General features: G+C 35.0%; 2 protein-coding genes across 10 annotated transcripts in view; one reads left to right on the top strand and one right to left on the bottom strand.

Annotated features, from left to right (window-relative positions):
• The window catches only part of LOC118735349 (protein outspread), a 322,425-nt gene that overhangs the window by 197,626 nt on the left and 104,992 nt on the right, over positions 1-19,807 (top strand). The gene's annotated exons all lie outside the window — the stretch shown is intronic.
• Positions 3,474-18,443, bottom strand: LOC118735350 (alcohol dehydrogenase-like). 3 transcript variants are annotated; one of them, XR_004992591.1, is made up of 4 exons: positions 18,193-18,443; positions 17,694-18,102; positions 5,268-5,562; positions 3,474-5,207 (listed from the first exon to the last, which is right to left on the bottom strand). XR_004992591.1 is itself a non-coding variant. In XM_036465054.1 (4 exons), the coding sequence occupies exons 1-4, from the start codon at positions 18,310-18,312 to the stop codon at positions 5,149-5,151; spliced, it is 879 nt and encodes a 292-aa protein (XP_036320947.1). In that variant the 5' UTR covers positions 18,313-18,443; the 3' UTR covers positions 3,474-5,148. The 3 variants fall into 3 exon arrangements, 2 of the variants coding, with proteins under 2 accessions (XP_036320947.1, XP_036320948.1); XM_036465054.1 differs by having other exon boundaries at positions 17,698-18,102; XM_036465055.1 differs by having other exon boundaries at positions 3,474-5,562.

Raw genomic sequence — 19,807 nt, 5'->3', positions numbered from 1 at the left:
CAGGCAAAACGAATCGAGATAGATATAGACAAATGTATACATAAATGATCAGGATGAAAAGAGAAATCGATTAAGCGGTGACTGTCTGTCCGTCTGTCCGTCCGTCTGTGCACACGATAACTCGAGTAAAAATTAATATATCTTAACGAAACTTGGAACGCGTACTTCTTTCGGGCGTAGGACGGACGGTATTGAAAATGGGAAAAATCGGACAATAACCACGCCTACCTCCCATATAACGGTAATTTTCAGAAATACGAAAACTGCGATATTTTAGTAACTACTGAAGATTATTCCCTCAAAATTGATTTTTACAAAAATTTTTTGACGAAAAATAAGAATATTATACATTTTTAAAAAATGGGCGTAGCCACGCCCACTTATAGTTACATGGGTACATCTTGGCAACCGCTGCACCGATTTCTTCCAAACTTGGCACAGTTATTGGCCTTGGTACAGGATATAAAATGACCGAAAATTTTTAAAATCGGACAATAACCACGCCCACATACCATATAACGGTCATTTGGAGAAATACGAAATCTTCGATAAATCAGTAAATATTAAAGCTAATTTATTCAAAATTGATGCTTGCAACAATCCTTTACCAAGAAATACGCTTATGATAAAATTTTAGAAAATGGGCGTGGCACCGGCCACTTATGATCACATATATATATATCGGTAACGGTTCAACCAATTTGTACCAAACTCGGTATTTTTATTGTGCGTGCCCCATAAAAGCAAAACGTTGAAAATTATAGAAATCGGACTAAAATTCCGGCCGCTTTTCATATAACGGTAAATTTCAGAAATGCTTGAAACTGCAATGTTTCGAAATTTTAGGACGCTAGTTTACTCAAAATTGATACACCCCGGCTAACCATCTAGCGGTAGGTTTCGGAAAGGTGAAAAAACATGTATTTAATATTTGCGCCGGGTATTTAATGTTCGGCTCCGCCCGAACTTAGACTTTCTTACTTGTTAAAAGTAAAGTTGTCATTTTGAGTACATTCTCTCATCGGATCTCTCTCTCTTTTTTCCATATATCGACACTCTGATGTTGGTGAATGTACTTTGAATGTAGTGGCAATATAGAAGTATTGCATATATGCCCTGTGGGGAAAATCTCTAGTTCTGAACTGGTGCGCTTCTAGTACATTTAGACCCAGTACTGTTTCGCGATAAATCTCTTTTGCATGCAAGCAACTGGCGAATTTAACACGGCGATGTCCTAGGAAGTGTCAATTGCCCCCCGCTGCATCCCTTTTTCGATAGTTCCGAACTAGTCCTAAATTCTATAGTTCCGAACCAGTTCTAAAATCGACAGACGAAAGAAAAAAGCAAGGAATGAAACCGAAACCCAAACCGAAACCGTAACCGTTTAAAACCGTTTCGTTTTTTCAAAACCGAAACCGAAACCGTAACCGTTATCTTGACCTGAAAATGAACGATACCGAAACCATTTCAATCACAGGTTTCAATCGGTTTCCAGAAATTTACAGAAATAATAAATAAAAATTTCTTTGAAATAAATGATTTATTTAACCAAAATCAGCAACATTTTGCTAAAATTCTTGTTAAGTAGTAAATAAGTATGGCAAGGTAACTTTTCGCAAAAATCTGCTGATGACTTTGTTGTTGGGAATCGATACTCGATTAATTATATTTAAGTAGTTTCTTTCCCGTACGCAATGCGAGATCCCGCGTGTGTCCAAAATAGCCCAGAAGTTATGCCTGTACTCAACAAAATGGGTAATAGAGAGCGAAAATTCGAGCGTATTCGATCGTAAGTGTATTCTTCTTCCTGCCCGAAACATCCCGAAATTTTCTCCGAGTAAAAATGGATAAAGTGTCGAAAGTGCATATCAGCTGTATTGTGTTTACATGTTGCCTGCATTTACTTGGTGCTTTTAAGGAAAAGTGAATGGCCTGTTGCTGTATTTTCAATCTATGTACTTAAAATCAAATTTGTGAAACCAAAATTCAATTTCCAAGTGTTTGCATTTAATACCATGTTCTGACCGACAACCAAAACATTTTTCCTTCATTTTCTTTTCATTTACAACCTTTAACTTTCATTCTTATTTTGCTTTGGCCAGGCAATTAACAATAAATCCGAAATGGCGTATTAAAGATGATAAAATATGACTTCCACTTCAATAAATAATCGAAAAAAACCAGTGAAGACACCGATTGGAATGAGTGGAAAGTGAGTTTTCAAGTAGTTTTCAGCGAAAACTGTTTTTCGTTTAACAGATTTTATATGGACGAAAACACAAGTTTCAGGTCGAAAACCAGTTTTAGTAACGAAAACATGTTTCCGATGTCGGTCAGAACATGGTGTAAGTGACAAAAACAAGAACAACGTGAATCAGCTGTTTCTCGACTTGTGGGCACGAAATGTGGGTTTTTGCGTTTCCGTACTTCTGAACTTTGTTCCATTTTTGAAAGAAAATGTTTCTCTTATTCTCTAATTACCAAATCCGGTCCGGATTGTTAGGGAAAGAACCTAGTGTTGATATTATCAGTGAACTGTAATTTTCGATTTTCTTTCCTCAACGTTTAAGACATTGTGATTTAAATAATATCAACAAAATTTCTGTGAAAAACCGAAACCGGAACGAAACCGAAACCAAAACCGAAATAAATTTTGAAGAACGAAACCAAAACCGAAACCGAAACACTTGGCAAAACCGAAACCCAAACCGGAACGTTATTTTGAATCGGTTTCATTCCTTGGAAAAAAGTATCATGATTTTTCAATCCTTTTGGTTCTTCCGTGTGTGCGATTTTAAGTTATTTTGGAAGAAATGTGTTTTCAATTTGAAATTAAATTTGTTTGAATGATTGTAAGAAATGTACGTTTACATACCTTTAGCTGTAGCAGAGTTTGCAGAGGTTCTCGCTGTTATTTGTTAGATTCCAGACGGTCCCAAGATGTTGCAATGTTAACACAAATTTTAGTTTTGTATTACCAAGCTATGAAAAAGCATCTGCGAAGCACAGAATAGAAGCTTATTTGAACGAAAAAGCCACCGAACACATATCTATGTAAAGTAAACAAGCCCCCCCGCTGCATCCCTTATTCGATAGTTCGTTCTGCACCCCTTTTTCTATAGTTCCGAGCCATTTCTAAATTCGTCACTTTAGATATATATTTATAGTGAAAAAAACTGAAAAAATTTGTTTTTTAAAAGTACCACTTTTCGCTGATTTTGGACTGGTGGGGATCTAGTTCCTATCGGACTAGTTCCTTTTTGGCGATAAAGACCTTGTACGGAACTAGAAATTTGATTCACTAGTCCGCGGTTTCCATCCAGGGTGGTTTTATTTATTAGTCCCACAAAGTGGTTTTGTATACATGAAAGTACTTATTAGAAAAATTCCCTCTTCCCTCTTGCCATCACGCTATAGATCCGTTTTTCTTTTTTACTCCGCATAAGAACTTTGAGCAATTGAAACAAATAGAGTATTAAAAGGTATTTATATTTAAGTTTAAGTATGGAAAATAGTTTTATATAAAACAATCGATGAGCAGAATTTTATTATTACTAAGCTTATGTTTAATTAACAACTCTTTTAATAAATAAGCTGTCAGCTTTTGGCTTAGCAACTGATATGATTCCGGCAGTTTTTATATTCTTAAACTAAAATAATACATTTGAAGTAAATTCCTGTCTGTGGACTTTTAATAAAACAAGCTACATATGTGGTTTTGGAGAAAAAATGGGCCCTCGTACAAAAATTAAAAATTTTATTTACTAAGTACATGTGTATGTATAGTACATATATATATAAAATTTGTTGACTTTAAATTTTAATTAATGTATTTTGTATTTATAAATGGTTGAATGGTCTTAGTTTTACATAAAATATAAATATAATATACACTTAACGTATAAAAGAACAAGCAATGGCAATTTTCATTTAAAAACAAGTAATTTTGATTTTATCGACAACTATTAATAAGCGCACACAAAGTTTGTCGCTTACAGCTCCATACAAATTTTAAGCGCAGATACGTATGCGTGTAACAAAAAAGCCTAATAAACTGTAATTGAACTCGAGATAAGTTGTTTTATCGAATATCTACAGTTGTACATTTATAAAAGTATAGAAATATAGTTTGGGTGGTCATCCCTATTTTTGGACACACTTGAACATTGTCGTTTTTAGATTAGTTTGTATTTTTATATGTATTAAGAATAAAATGCTGAGTGAGAACCAAGCGAAAGCATTAAGTTGGCTTATGGCGTTTTCATTTCTACATAAAATGTTGCCTTCTCATCGCCTTCTTCTTAATGTTTGTGCGTAGAGGGCAAAGAGAAGGTTGCATTTTTTGGTAGAAACGAAATCGGCATAAAATTCCTATGTGGATTAAGTTTTTTGTGAAGTATTCTTCCCGATCCATTTAACATTAACATTGAATATCCAGTTCTTATCTTGTTTATTTATACATTTATAGGAGTTATTATATTTTTGAAAGGCTCTTTCATGAGTAATTTGGCACTTCGACAATAAAATGACTTCTATTGTATTTACTGATTAAGCTAAAGCTTTACAACAGCTGAATACTTTGTGTGCTTACTTTGTGTTCTAACTGTATTAACTGTCAAATTGGCAGTTGGTAAATAGGTTCGAAAAAATCATAAAAAATACACGAAATGCAAACTGGCGAGGTAACGTTGCGTATATGAAAACCACTAAGAAATTGCATTGGAAAGACATGGAGCTTTCAAATAGATTTTCACTCATTAAGACTAACATGGCGAAGTTGTATACAAACTCTTTTAAGTTACTCTCCATAAATCAAAATTATTTATATTGAAATGGGTATTTATACGTAGTTAATAAATAGCAAGCTAATAAATGTGATAATAATAAATACTTGCGGGCATACAAAATGTACGTACATACATTTGGAGGTATGTTTAAATTGGTTAGCTTTCACAGTATTATTTATCTATCTACATATCTATGATATACCTACGTTTATGGTATAAAAAATCTAACAATTTCAAAATTAAAAAAAAACTCCCGTAAATAAAAAAGAAGTTACAAAATTATCTACATAAAAAAGTCACCTAGTCAGACGACGGTGGTCTACTATATATTCTGCGCTTATTTCTCAAATTGATAATACACCTAATCTATCACTCGTACATCATTATTGCAGACTCGCTTCCTCGGATGCAGGGTTTTATCTGTAATCACAAAATTATTTCATTTGTAAACTCATTCAATCACTTTGCACTGTAAGTTACGACAAGTTTGCCCTTCTTCGTTTTGCTTGTTTGGACACCAGAAATTCTTAATTTCGACCATCTTGCGTTGTCCCATATCGCACATCCAAGTGGAACCATTCTGATTGGCTTCAATAATTTTGACTATATTTGTTGCACAATCGACTGGCGTCTGTGAGGGGAATGTTTTCCCACGCGATCTCTCTTTTAAATGGAGACTCTTCCGTTGAAAATAGTTTACATTGTCCCAATGTTTGGTGTCGGTTATGCCGGGGCAAATCGTGTATAAAGTTATGCCAGTTTTCGGTTCCAGATGCTGTGAATGACATAAATGGAGTATGATTAGTAATATTAAGAATTTTGGCGGAAAAAAACGTATTAGCAAATAATAAATAAATGTATGTATGTACATAGATGGTAGATAGATATACACTGCCGGAAGAAAGGATTGGCACAGCAAATTTTTCACAATATATGCAACAATTTTCATTCTAATATTTTTCTACTAATTTCGTATAAAAATATAGTTCATTCAACAACAAAAAACATAAAAATATAATTCCTAAACTTTGTGAAAATCTCTCGAAAATTCAGCAAATTTTCGTGAAAATTTTCAACTTTTTAATCAGATTATGTATGCAGATTTGTAGCCCAATCAATTTTATGTGCAAGGTTTAAGTAGCTAGGAATTACCGTTGATTTTTTGCAATTTTTTTCACGCAGTCTCTTCCATACAAAAAATTTTTCGAAAATACTTTATATGGAAAAAAAGCAAAGCACCTTAAACAATAAAAATTCTCAAAAATCAACGCGATTTTTAACTAACTCCGAACTTGCATTTTTTACTAGAATTTAATGGGCTGCAAAACTGCATACTGCAAAATCTGATTAAAAAGTTGAAAATTTGCTAAATTTTCCGGAGTTTTGCACAAAGTTTAGGAATTTAATTTTTATGCTTTTTGTTGTTGAATGAACCATATTTTTATACAAAATTCGCAGAAAAATATTAGAATAGAAATTGTTGCATATATTGTGAAAAATTTGCTGTGCCAACACGTTGTTCCGGCAGTGTACATGTGTGTAAGTACAACAAGTATTCCTGCAAAAAATGCTACCAATCCGCAATCACTCCGGGATCTCGCGCAATACCACTATTTATCTGTTTATCTGTTTATATGGAAAGAGCTATTAATTTCTTTCGAGTATGCCCTATGAAGACTGCCGAACGGGTCGCTTAGTTGCTCTAAAAAAAAAAAACTTAAGGCAGCTGAGATTCGAACCAGGGATCTCCGGCTTGCTTACGCCCCACATCAAATTTATGGTCGACATATCATTGAATTGTTAATTTCAAAAAATTTCTCCAATAATACAAAATACTAATCCATCTCCATTTTGATTTAGTATTTCTTGATTAGCTGTGATTAGGCTATTAAAGATGCTACTTAATATGCTTTAACAGGTGTCAAAGGAAGATGCTTACACGCTTTTCCAGATGTAGAGTCAGAGCGACGTCGAAATATTGGGGGTAGATCCACCCATATCGCAGTCCATCTTGGATCCGTCGCACACTGGGGTATTTTGTATCAAAACTGTCGATTAATTCCGAGGCCTCTCAAATTGATAATTTTTGTGTAGAACACCTCAAAATAAGCCGAAAAAATTTTATAAAAATTATCGATAACTCGTTTATTATCGAGATATCTGAAGTTGAAGTTTAAAAAAATCTAAAAATTATTACCGTTCTTAAAGAATGCCTCAAAATAAACCGAAACAATTAAGTAAGAATTATCGATAACTCGATTTGTTATCGAGATATCTCATTTTGAAGTTTTAAACAAATCGATAACTTTTTTGCGTTTTACTAGACCAGATAATTTTGTTTTTTCAAACTTCTAAAATGAAGTTATCGATAAATCGCCTAGTTAGCGAGATATCGATGATACAGGTTTTTCTGTATAATACCCTAAAATATGCAGAAAAAATTAAATATTGCGATAATTCGACTATTTATTATATTAAATAAAAACAAAAACATTTCATTATAAATTTCAGTACAAACAATATATTATGCATCATCATTACTATCATCGTCACCATCTTCCTCGTCGGAATCACTGCCATGAGCACTGTTATTGTCTCTGGCATAAGCTTTTGGCAAATTTAAGGATGGAGATTGTAACATATCCACAGCTACTTTTGGTAGGCTGTGTAATTTTTTTTCAGGCAATTTTCTCCTGCTTGATATTATTGGATCAGAAGTAATCAGCATCATGTTAAAAACGTCTTGATTCGACTTTTCTCGATCCATTTTTCTGGAATTACTCTCTCTTTATTTTTTGAAATTTTTGTTGCTAGCTTCCTGCGCTTCTTCCGATAATTGGCCAATCGGTAACAATGCGTATGCTATTATTTCAGGTCCGTGAATAAAAAATGTATGCAATGTTGGAGGCATATAGTACCACGGATAATGTTCTACAAATATTCTAGCCGTTTCATGTGCATATTCCCGAAACTTATGTACATTTACGTCATGACCACACGAAACAACAATCAGTATATTATGCATTCGGACTATTAAATTAACGTTGATTTTCGTAATCTCCGCTGATAGTTCCGCATTCTGAAAAAAACGCCTGGCCGTATTTCCGTCATTGGAGCTACCGAATCCGGGTTTTGGACAATCAACAATTAAACCAGTCCTCTCTTTAAATTGCTTTTGAATTTCTGCTTTAGTTTTTTCCCCAATTTGCTTTTCGGAGTCTGATCTAGCTTGCCATTTTTTGATTGGCAGTTTATATGACAGATGAAGAAGGCACTCAAAAAATCGTATCCATCCATGCAAAATTGATAACCCAAATTGTAAATTATCAGTGTTAATTTCCTTTTTTATCATTTTATCGATTTGGTTGAAATCTTTGCTGGTGGAGCCGCATAAGTAACACTTTTGTGTAGATGTAGTTTCAGTGAGAGCGTTACAAACTTTACCGTCTATCATCGATAATATTAAGCTATGTCTTACTACTACAACTTTCTCACCAAGTTCCACAGTTGAATGTTTAATTTCTTCGCTGACTCTATCATGCTCTAGCTTTGACGTAATTGCTGTTTCTTTGATGAACTCCATTTTCAATGGTCTGCAGAATCTGGTAGAAGAAGGGCGAGGATTCTGCCATATAATTTTTTCCCCGCATTCCAACCTTAATGGCACAATTGATGTTACTAACACAGAGGAATCTGTAGCTTCTGTGCCATGAAATGCTTGTTTATATGAGCTATGGCCAGAACTCCCATCGAAGCCCCATTTTGTATATAAACATAATTCAGACAGTTCTTTTTTGTTTAAAGAATCAATCACACTGTTTTGCAGCAGTACTAGGCGTTCAACAGTGTGATTAAGAAGCGCCTGTAAATCAAGTTCGACTGAGGATTCACATACTCTCATACTATCGCTTTTTGGATAGCATTGTTTTTTTGCTAACTGGACAGCAGTGTACGAGGGAAACCTTTCTGGAGCAGCCTGTTTCACAATATTATATTGATGCCGCGATAGTCCAGCTTCAACCAAAACAGCTAATGCTTCTTCACTACTCAGTTTGTTGGACACCACCGACTTAAGTAAACTTTTTCTGCATTTATCCGCTCTCGTTGGTGAGCAAGAAGCTACATCATGTACTAACTTAGACGCCCCAATATTACCAGATTCCCTTAACTTCACTTGAGTTGCAAAAGCTAGCATTGATAACGATGTGCTGTCTCTCAAATCCTTGGTTTTTTCGTACTTTGTTTTAGGGCCGGATTCTTCGAAAGCAATCTCTTTGCGACCTCGTTTTAGCTGTTTAGTAAAAAAAGAAATAGAAGAGTCTAACCAATTCCGATGGGTTTTAAAGAAACGTTCTTCTTTTCTATGACATCTTGTCCATCGCGTTTTAAATTCGGAGATGAAACGATTCATTGTGGCATTAAAAACAGGAATATCTTCATCTGATGGTCCAGTAAGCTTATTTATTTCTTCCTTTAAATAGTTGAACTTATCTTCAAAATGCTGGAATCCTGAGTTTTGCATTAAGTTGTATAGATGTTGACGAGTGAACATACGTGTGCATGAACTTATCCCTAACAAAATAGATAAAACATTTGTTAACTTTTGAAGTGGAAATAATTTTCCATTTAGCTTTTCACAATTAAATTGACATTCACTGGCACAAAACTAACATTGTCTATCGAAAAAAATAAAGTAATAAACCATCACAACAGCGCTGCAGCGTCACAAACAAAAAAAAAATTGTAAGTTTGCCTCCGGTGGGATTCGAACATGAGATCTCCGGATTACTAGGCCAGCACGCTACCTTCGTAACCACGACAGGTTGCGATAAAGTTAGATTAAACTGTATTTTAAGTGATTTCATATCTAACGCTTTACGATCTTTACAAATCAGTAATACAACAACGACACAAAACAAATAATAAATATCAATAAGAAAACAAAACAGAAACACAAAACGCCAGCAACACAAAATATGCAAGGAAATTGATCATTTTTGTCCACTGACATTATGAACAAAAAGTTGAATTAATCAAAAGAGCCACAAAAGCGCACCTCAATTTTTTGCAGAAACATCGTCTACAATCCGCAAAATTAAAAAAAAAAAATCATAGCGCGATCTGGTCCGATAATTAACTATATGTCCAACTATATACCACAAATATTCACATTTTGGGGACTTTGAACAAAAAAAATTATTTAAAATATTAAATCACTTTTTTTGCTGCAATACTTATATCTGAAAAATAGTTCAATACCTGAAGTTGACGGCTCCATACTCAGATTTAGATTTCACTTGAAATTTTTTTAACGAAAAAACACTTTGATTAACTTGAAATATCAATTTTACAGCCGGCGCAAGCGAATAGAGAATGAAAGTGTAAATTCAAAAACACAATGCAGCTGCACTATACAACTTAGCACCGTTATTTTTTCGGTTAGTGATGCAGAATTATGTCTAGTTTCTATGGTTATTAAGTATTCGAGTGTTATTTCAAAATAAATTTTTTAATTAATCAACACTTTTGATACCCAATACCCCAGTGTGCGTCGGTATAGAGAGCGAGTGCCTCTTTATCAGTTAATCGGTCCTTTCTCCACTCTCTTCTGGATGGCAATCGCACCTTTATTTTACTGATCAAGTCAAGTTTGGGGATCATAAAGTCGAAGTGTTTTGTGATGTGTTTTCAAGTGATGATCAATATGGATCAGGTTAAGGATAGCGTTTAGCGCTTCTGTCAGGCAGTATTTGACATACCGGCAATTGACTTAAAAGTTTTTTTTATTTTTAATTTGGCGATATGTACATATAGCTTGCGTTATTCAAAAGTGCATTAACTCAAAATTACTCATTTTTGACTTTTGCGCAACAATTTTTTACCGATCATATAAGTATTTACCTTTCAACAAAAAGGTGAAATGATGCGAACCCTACTTCAAAGTCTACCTTCCCCACATCATTAAGAGAAACACACGAATAGTAGTTTTTTGCATTTCCACGTAATTGGGAAATTTTCAGTTAATGGAATTTGATAATTGTTTCCAATGTGTACCTTTGATCCAAACGAACCATCAGTTATAACAATTTAAGACGGCATTGGTGGTATATACATACATACAATTCACCTTATTCTCCTTTCTTGAATCGAATTCAATTTGATGTTTTTACGATTATAGTTGCTTATATAAGTACATTCCTAAGTAGATTAACCACTAGACCTTGCGGCTTAATTTTCTGTTACGAAATTTTGCCATAGAAAATAGCAAGTGTAGATAATCAATTAATGCAATTCGAGAACAGTTCAAATTGATTAGCGGCAAATCAATCTAATACTAAATTTATCCCAAGTAACAAACAAATACTCTCTTTTCCTAAACACTAATATGGACTTAATCTTATCTATTTTGTGTTTTACCATTGACAATAAATCTTTATTTTGCTTTTTTATACGAATAGTATAATAAATATTTATTTCACTATAATTTTTTAACACAACCCTGCGCTAATGAGCAGTTTTGCCTCAATCAGCAGAAAATATAGCCTCCTTCAAATATAAATTACCAAGCTAATTCTATGTACAGAACCTATGCATACATACATAAACACATAACTGTACCCGAAGACGCTTTGAGCAATCAGATATCATAAAGCTCACACCAAGTTTTGCGGGCAAACAGCGCTCTTCATACATTCACAGGTCTATTCAGTTAGCCACAACACCGTAAATTCTTGGTCTGAACATAAAACTAAAGTGCGACCGAAGAAACAAATTTTCCGATTGCTCATTGTTCTCAGAAATTGGGACTGTCTCATGGCATATCCGTAGAAGGGTCAGGCCACAAACCGATCGAGGCAGTGTCGTGAATAATTCCCGTATATGCGACGTCATTTGGCCGCCGAAATCGTCTGGCTTGGCACTATTGGACTTTTTATGGGGCTACTCCAACGGCCCTGAAGCCCTTCGAATTCCATTTTTATGGGTACCATTATAAGGAAATCCTCGGAAAAGGACACGGTTGGTATAGCAATTGCCACTTTTGAACATTTTGTTAGAGATCACAATATTCTAGTAGCCAATGAACGCTGGAACAAATTTCACAGGGTTACCAACTATTTCTATATCAGGAAACGCACATAGTTGCTCTTAAGTTTAAACAGAAAAGAAATTTCCTTCTCTGTGAAATTTTTTACGGCCAACTTTCTTTTGTAGAATCAGCATGGCCCTGTTTTACCTATGTGAATGTAAGATTTATTATATTTAATAAACGAAACGAAAAAGTTACCAAACCGAAAAAATTACCAAATTTTATAAATAAATTAAAATATTATATACTATAATTTTAGAGAAAAAAATACCAAAACGGTAACGCTGGTAGTAAAGAAACATGAATAATATTACATTTACATTGGACCAAAATGCGTGATTTGAAATCAGTCATTTGAAGGTGTTTACACTGCTTGATCCGCATTTGCTTTGACTTCAAAGACAAACCAAAGCTTTTGTGGAACTTTTGTTTCTGAGTGCGTTCAATAAAATAGTACGGCAATTGGAACGCATTTGTTCGTGATTTTGTGTAAATGCGTCGAAATGCGTCATTCTGGAAATGTGAATTTGTATGGAGAAATGCGTGATTTGGCCTCGCATTTGAGGTTTCTCGCCCAAATGACGCATTTGGGCTCAATGTAAATGTAATATAAGCATTACATGTTTGCCATTTTGCAATTGTACTTTCATAATTTTTTTTCAAATGGGTAATAGGAATTTTCTGTCGACTTATTTGCATTTGACTCACAGAGTCACATATGACCTATAGAAAAAACAAGATTGTCTCTGTGAAAAGTTCCTAGGCTAAGGGATACAAATTACGAATACACGAAGAAAATTATATAGTGACTTCTACTTGATTTCGGTCGGTCCACAAACAAAAGAAACAAAGTTTATTCATCAGACCTACATAGTAGTTATGGCATTGTAAATCAATGAAAAGGTATTGCGGAGAACTGTAGATTTCTTTAAGACCATTCACTACTTCGCAAATTTTTCAACTTTATGGTGCCTAAAACTTATTGGTCCTTATGAATAAAAATAAACCAATTGCGTTTTCATAAAATGTCAAACCTTTTACTCGAATTATTCAAATTAATTTAAGTAAACGGTCTGAAATTTTAAGAAAAAGCAATTTCTTAGTTTCTATTCATAAGGCCCATAAAGTCGGCCGAATCTAAGGAAATTTAAATTAGTTACCGAGGAAAGTAACTTACGTCAATATTATTATCAACCGATGTATAATACTCGAAAATTAACTTCCCAACGATATATCACTTTTTGAAATCGGGCTACAAATAAAGAAGTCTTTAGAAAACGTGTTTTGCTTATGCGGAAATTTTCGGACCGCTGAATGTTGTTAGCAACATAGCATTTTATCATTTATAACAAGTAAGAAAGTCTAAGTTCGGGCGGAGCCGAACATTAAATACCCGGCGCAAGTATTAAATATATGTTTTTTCACCCTTCCGAAACCTTCCGCTAGATGGTAAGCCGAGGTGTATCAATTTTGAGTAAATTAGCGTCCTTCAATTTCGAAATACTGAAGTTTCAAGCATTTCTTAAATTTACCGTTATATGAGAATCGGCCGTTATTTTAGTCCGATTTCAATAATTTTCAACGTTTTGCTTACACGTGGCAAGTACAATAACCATACCGAGTTTGGTACAAATTGGTAGAACGGTTACTGATATACTTATATGTGATCATAAGTGGGCGGTGCCACGCCCATTTTCCAAAATTTTACCATAAACGTATTTCTTGGTAAAGAATTGTTGCAAGCATCAATTTTGAATAAATTAGCTTAAATCGAAGATTTTGTATTTCTCTAAATTACCGTTATATGGGATGTGGGCGTGGTTATTGTCCGATTTTAAAAAGTTTCGGCGGTTTTTTATGCTGTACCAAGGCCAACAACTGTGCCAAGTTTGGAAGAAATTGGTGCAGCGGTTACCAAGATATACACATGTAACCATAAGTGGGCGTGGCTACGCCCGTTTTCCAGAAATTTATAATATTCTTATTTTTCGTCTAAAACTTATTATAAATATCAATTTTGAGTGAATAATCTCCAGTAGTTACTAAAATATCGCAGTTTTCGTATTTCTGAAAATTACCGTTATATGGGAAGTAGGCGTGGTTATTGAGCGATTTTAAAAATTTTCGGCCATTTGGTATGTTATGCGAAGGCCAACAACTGTGCCAAGTTTGGAAGAAATTGGTGCAGCGGTTACCAAGATATACACATGTAACCATAAGTGGGCGTGGCTACGCCCATTTTCCAAAAATTTATAATATTCTTATTTTCCGTCTAAAAATTATTGTAAATATCAATTTTGAGTGAATTATCTTCAATAGTTACTAAAATATCGCAGTTTTCGTATTTCTGGAAATTACCGTTATATGGGAAGTGGGCGCGGTTAAAGTCCGATTTCGCCCATTTTCAATACCAACCTACCTTGGATTAAGGGAAACCTACGTACCAAATTTCGTTGAGATATCTCAATTTTTGCTCGAGTTATCGTGTACACGGACAGACGGACAGACGGACAGACGGACAGACGGACGGACGGACGGACAGACAGACATGGCTTAATCGATTTCTTTTTTCATCCTGATCATTTATGTATACATTTGTCTATATCTATCTCGATTCGTTTTGGCTGTTACAAACAACCGCTATGTGAACAAAATTAATATACCCTTGTGCACAAGTGCGCTCGGGTATAAAAATTAGTATATCGAGGGCGCATATTCAATACCCTCTATCAGCACTTTTCACAAAAATGTGATTCTGATATAAAAATCCACCTAAGACTTAACTGTCAACTATGATATTAATGCTGTCCTTGTATAACGCTTGAGAGAAGAATTTTCTATTAAATTTCAAAGCCAGAATTAACATAAGTGATGACAGAGTTAAGGCTCAGATGGGTTTCTTATATCACAAAGTAGTTTTGTGAAAATCGCAAATAGAGGGTATTGAATATAATAAGCCTTCGATATAATATGTATGTAATGTATGCATACATAAATACTTATATACATATACTTATATCTACATAAATAAACATGTATATAAACAATCACAAAGGCATTGCCTAAATAAATTTGGCGATTAGACCGGTTTTTTAACTTGTTTCTCTCCCAATTTTTTATTGTACATAAGCGCCTAGTCCAGAGGTTCCCAAACTTTTTTTCTCCCCTGCTGATACATTTCTAAATACTCCCGAAAGCTCGTAAAAAATTAAATGTTAAGATTGGATCTAACTACGTAAATTTGCATTGCATATTTTCTTTCTATTTATTAAAATAGTGTAATTACACACTTGCAGGTTTTAAAAAATAGAGCTCGTAAATCCATAAAAATACTCTCTCGCTCTAAGAGTTATATATCTTTTAAGAGCACTTCGAGCCCTAGCGTTATTTTCATTATCTTCACCATAAACTCATCAAATGTTCGGCCCACTCATGACTTTGCACGTGGATTATTTGTAAAATAGTTTATTTATGTTGATGGCATCATTTTTATTTTTATCGCACGGAGTTTAAAAGTGAGGCAAAAAATTATTATCACTCACACTTTTCACTGAGCCAAAAGCACAATGGTTTTTCAGCCAAGTTAGGGTTTGAATTTTTCATGGTCAATAAGACGATTGCAAGAAATGTGATTCAGGCTGAACATTTGAGAACAAATTCGTATGTATGGCAGAGGTTGAACGTGCAGAGGTGCTTGCTGTTACCAGTGCCGTGAGCGCGATACATAATTTCTATTTTTTTTCTGTTCTTGGTTTTTCTTAATTACGAAGAAACCTCTGTGAAGTGCAGAACCAAATCAAACGGCGAAGAAAATTTATTTAAGTTGCACATTTGAAGACACATTTATAAAGCGGCTGTAGCCGAGTGTGTAGAGATGCTTGCTGTTATTTGGTAATCCCGTCAGAGGCAACATGTTAAAATGATAACAAAAACTTTTGTTTTGTATCTCCGAATTATGAAAAAGCATCTGTGAAGTGCAGAACATATCTTATTCAAACGAAAAATCGCCAACCAATAGTTCGGTTAATGTAAACAAAATTGTAGTTAATATTACCAGATCATTGTTGAATATATCAACCAAGGCATTGTTAATATTAACCAAAAATCACGTTGATTCCTTTTCAAGTTTGAATTTGGTAATATTAACCAATTTTTGGTTGATTTTTCTCCCAGTGTTAAAATATAAAACTTAAAACAACAAAACGGCTAAGCTTTTTACGCCAAACTTTTAATTCAGAAACTCACAATAGAGAAAATAACGAGTCTAGAAAAATCGATGACAAACAACCAAGCAAGCAAGAAGCACAAAAAGTGTTCCACCGTCTCATCCTCTTCAAGGCAGGATGGGGAAATGGACTTGTCATTTAAGCCTATCACAGTCAGGTGTTTGTGCCACGTGAACAACAACAACAACAAGTTGTCTGCAGCGCCGTCGCGAAGTATTCACCCAGTTTCTGCTGGTTGCTTCGATGGCCGAAAGTTGGTGTGCTAAAACTAGTTGCGGACCGAGGAATGCCTGGTCTGAACCAATTCAGGCCAAATGGTCAGATGTCTCATTACCATATACTCCTTAGTGACCTGGCACCCAGAATAAAGCAAGCTCGTTATGTTTACCACCACAATTTAGTCGAGACTTGCATTGCCGAACTAGTTTGGAAGTATATAGTTAGAGGGTTGGCCAAACAAAACATAGTTGATGTAGAAAAGTTAAGAATTTTATTTTTGTTGAAAAAGACTTTTTGTTTGTCTATAAATTGACAGTTTTTGCTGCGATAAAATCGCACAGATGTGTGCGTACTTGCGTTTTCGAAGCAGTAACGTCTGTAGCATCAAAAACGGAGCGGAATCGTTCAGACAAAATTGCATAGGTGTGGGGATGCATTTATCCCCATTTACTTCGAAAAAGACCCCAGATCAGTTTTGGAGCCATCAGTGAAGATTCGACAATGTGTCCGGTCTCAGTGATAGAATTAAACCAGCATTCAGTCGTAGGGGCCTCAAAATTATAGAATCTCTTCAACAAAGGTAATTGTGGCGTATAGTAGCATTGAAAATACACAAGTGCTTAAATCTCTGCCGCCAGCAATTTCCGCCGCGTCCCACTCAGTGTTATACCTACATTCGTTTTTTTTTTAGTCTGCAGGTGGCACGTATGAAAACACAAAGTGACGGTAAGTGCAGCAGTGCGTCAGGAACATTACCACCATCACCACTAAAAAACAATTAAAGTTAAATAAAGAGGCTATCAAGCAACCATTTTGGTTCTTTACTATCGAAACCAGATAAATTTTCGTAAACCCCCAATTACAACTCATTGACCCCCATACTTTTTCACACCAACGTAGACTCCGTCGAGACCCTGGGGGTCCACTGCGACCACTTTGGGAATCACTGATGTAGTCTCTCCGAATTTATACTTTCCAATAGTTTTCACACAAGTACAATTTGAGCTTATTAAGTAATACTAATCACGTGCTAACAATGTCGCAGCGACTGCATCATAAATTCGTATATAGGCTGACTTCCAAAACGTATCAATATAATGTTTGGATACTGTTATACCGCGGTATTAAAATTGTTTGTATATGCAGAGTTGCGACACATTACAACCATATACATTGCATGTTTTAAATAAATATTCAATATAGCAAAAATTATCTGAATTTTCCATTTTTTAAATACCAATGGTTACCAATTGACGTTTTGGAAGTCAGCCATGCATACACATACATATGTATATGTACACACAAATATTCACAGCTCATGCAGTTCATATATGTATGTACATCTGTAGCATGTATGGATGTATGTATGCATACCTACCGAAAGCGCTCTGGTAAAACTAAGAACTCCTCCTTTGGTCCCACTGTAAATAGGTAAGACGGGGAATGGCGTCAACGCAGCTACCGACGATATATTCACTACCACTCCGCCCTGACCATCTCTACTCCTATCCATTAGGTCATAGGCGACAAGTGTTGCATTAATTGTACCCGTGAAATTTACGGCAATGATCAGATCGTAGTCTTGCTCATCGCATATACCCGCGCCATTAATTAGCACATCAATGTAACCGAATTTTTCCATTATTCGTGCGAACACTTGGCGTGTTTTATCCAAACCGCAGGTGATGTCAAACTCCATGAATTGAAATACGCGTTGCGTGTCGACCGCATTAAGCTCTTTGTGGGCTGATTCATTCCACGTTTTATCGAGTATCATCAAATTCTATTGATGTATGTACGTTTTGGAAAAAAAGAAAATTTGTTTTATTGAGAAACACTTTTCTTCAGTGAAATTTCCACAAATAAAGCCTACCGCAACACCCTTCTGCAGCAATTGCTTGCAAGTTTCTACGCCGATGCCACCGAAACCCCCAATATAAACAACATTCTTTGCATATAAGTTGAATGTGTTTTCTTCCACATTATGTGCCATAATTTTTTACTAAAAACTATTTATGTTTGTTGTGCTTCTTTTATTTAGTTTTCCGGTTTCTCCACTAAACGAGATTTAGATTTATTTAACGTTTATATATAAACACAACCGTATGCTTTTGCGTTCAAAATTTGACTGATTCTGAGTTGTTTGCGTGCTCAACATGGCAACGATAAAAGAGAAACCTTAATTTTTTTTTTGGTAAATTTTTGCTAAGTCACTCTGGGTGTAGGGGCTATATTATACATGCATATATGTACATATGTTTGTATGTATACGAGGGAGCGTACGCACGTCCAATAAGCGCACTGTGACAGTACATTCGTTTCGTTCGTACGAATTATTCGTAATCTCACGAAGACCGCCACGAAACGTTATCAGTAGTTTTGTGCTGATTCACGTTTACAGTTTATCAAATCATCTTGATAACTGTGAGGTGTATACAAAAATATATGTAAGTAAATATGTATATATGTACGTATTTGTGGGTGTATGTTTGTACCGGGATTCCACGCTCAGATACTATATGCACATTAGGGCGGTTTAATTTTTTTGACTGTGCGTGAAGAGGATTCAACGTAATTTTTAGCAAATTTTCCGAAAAAACCGTGGGTCTTAAATTTGGAGTGTGCCTAATTGCAAAAATAGGTTTCTAAGAAAATGTGAAAATGTTCACTGTTGCGCCGTCTGATGGAAGTTTTGTGATGAGTTTGATAATTATAGAAATGGATTCCTCATACCAAAATACCCCTTATACAGTATATTTTGCTTTGCTGCCTCTATGCTTAAGTGCACATTTAAGATACCTACCCCAAAATGCGCATCAAAAGCATTATTTTTAACATTTATAAGGAAACTGCATTCAACATACCTGCACATTGTCGATACCTGCTTTAAAAATTGTGCGACTAGTATCAATTATCAATGAAAGTATTACGTTTACCTGCACTGGCCCTACCATTACCTAATTTTACAACCTTTTATTTTTTTTGCTCATCTCGCAGAACAACGAAAATGGCTATCAATTTATGTAGTTATATAGATAATTAGATAACATTCGGTAAAAATTTCGCTTGCAGTAATTTCTACATGGTAAGTGCTTCGCCAATATTTGGTTTCATAGGGATTCGGATGCGTTCCTCATTGAAGTAGTAAAGAAAATTCGCTTAAGTGCCTTTTTCGGTTACGTGCACAAGTTTTTCGCGCAAAGAAGGATGTGCAGCTAAGCAAAATATACTGTTGCACGTTTTTATACACAATTTTAGCACCTCTTTACGACACTACAGCACAATGCGATTGGGCGAACCCCATATTGATTTTATACCCATGGTTTCTCCGACAAATCTTTTAGAATTACACGTATAATCCTTCTGTGCTATACGCGTATAGTCCAAAAAGTCTCCCATACAAATTTACCCACCCTAATGCACATAGTTCAGAACTAGCGCCGATATACTTAGTCCTAAATGTGGTAAACTTTCTGTATTTACTACAA

The sequence above is a fragment of the Rhagoletis pomonella genome, unplaced genomic scaffold (assembly GCF_013731165.1).
Source record: "Rhagoletis pomonella isolate Grant_MI unplaced genomic scaffold, Rhpom_1.0 Rhpom_scaffold_00003, whole genome shotgun sequence".
NCBI classification, from domain to species: domain Eukaryota; kingdom Metazoa; phylum Arthropoda; class Insecta; order Diptera; family Tephritidae; genus Rhagoletis; species Rhagoletis pomonella.
This window is presented reverse-complemented; position numbering and strand designations above follow the sequence as displayed.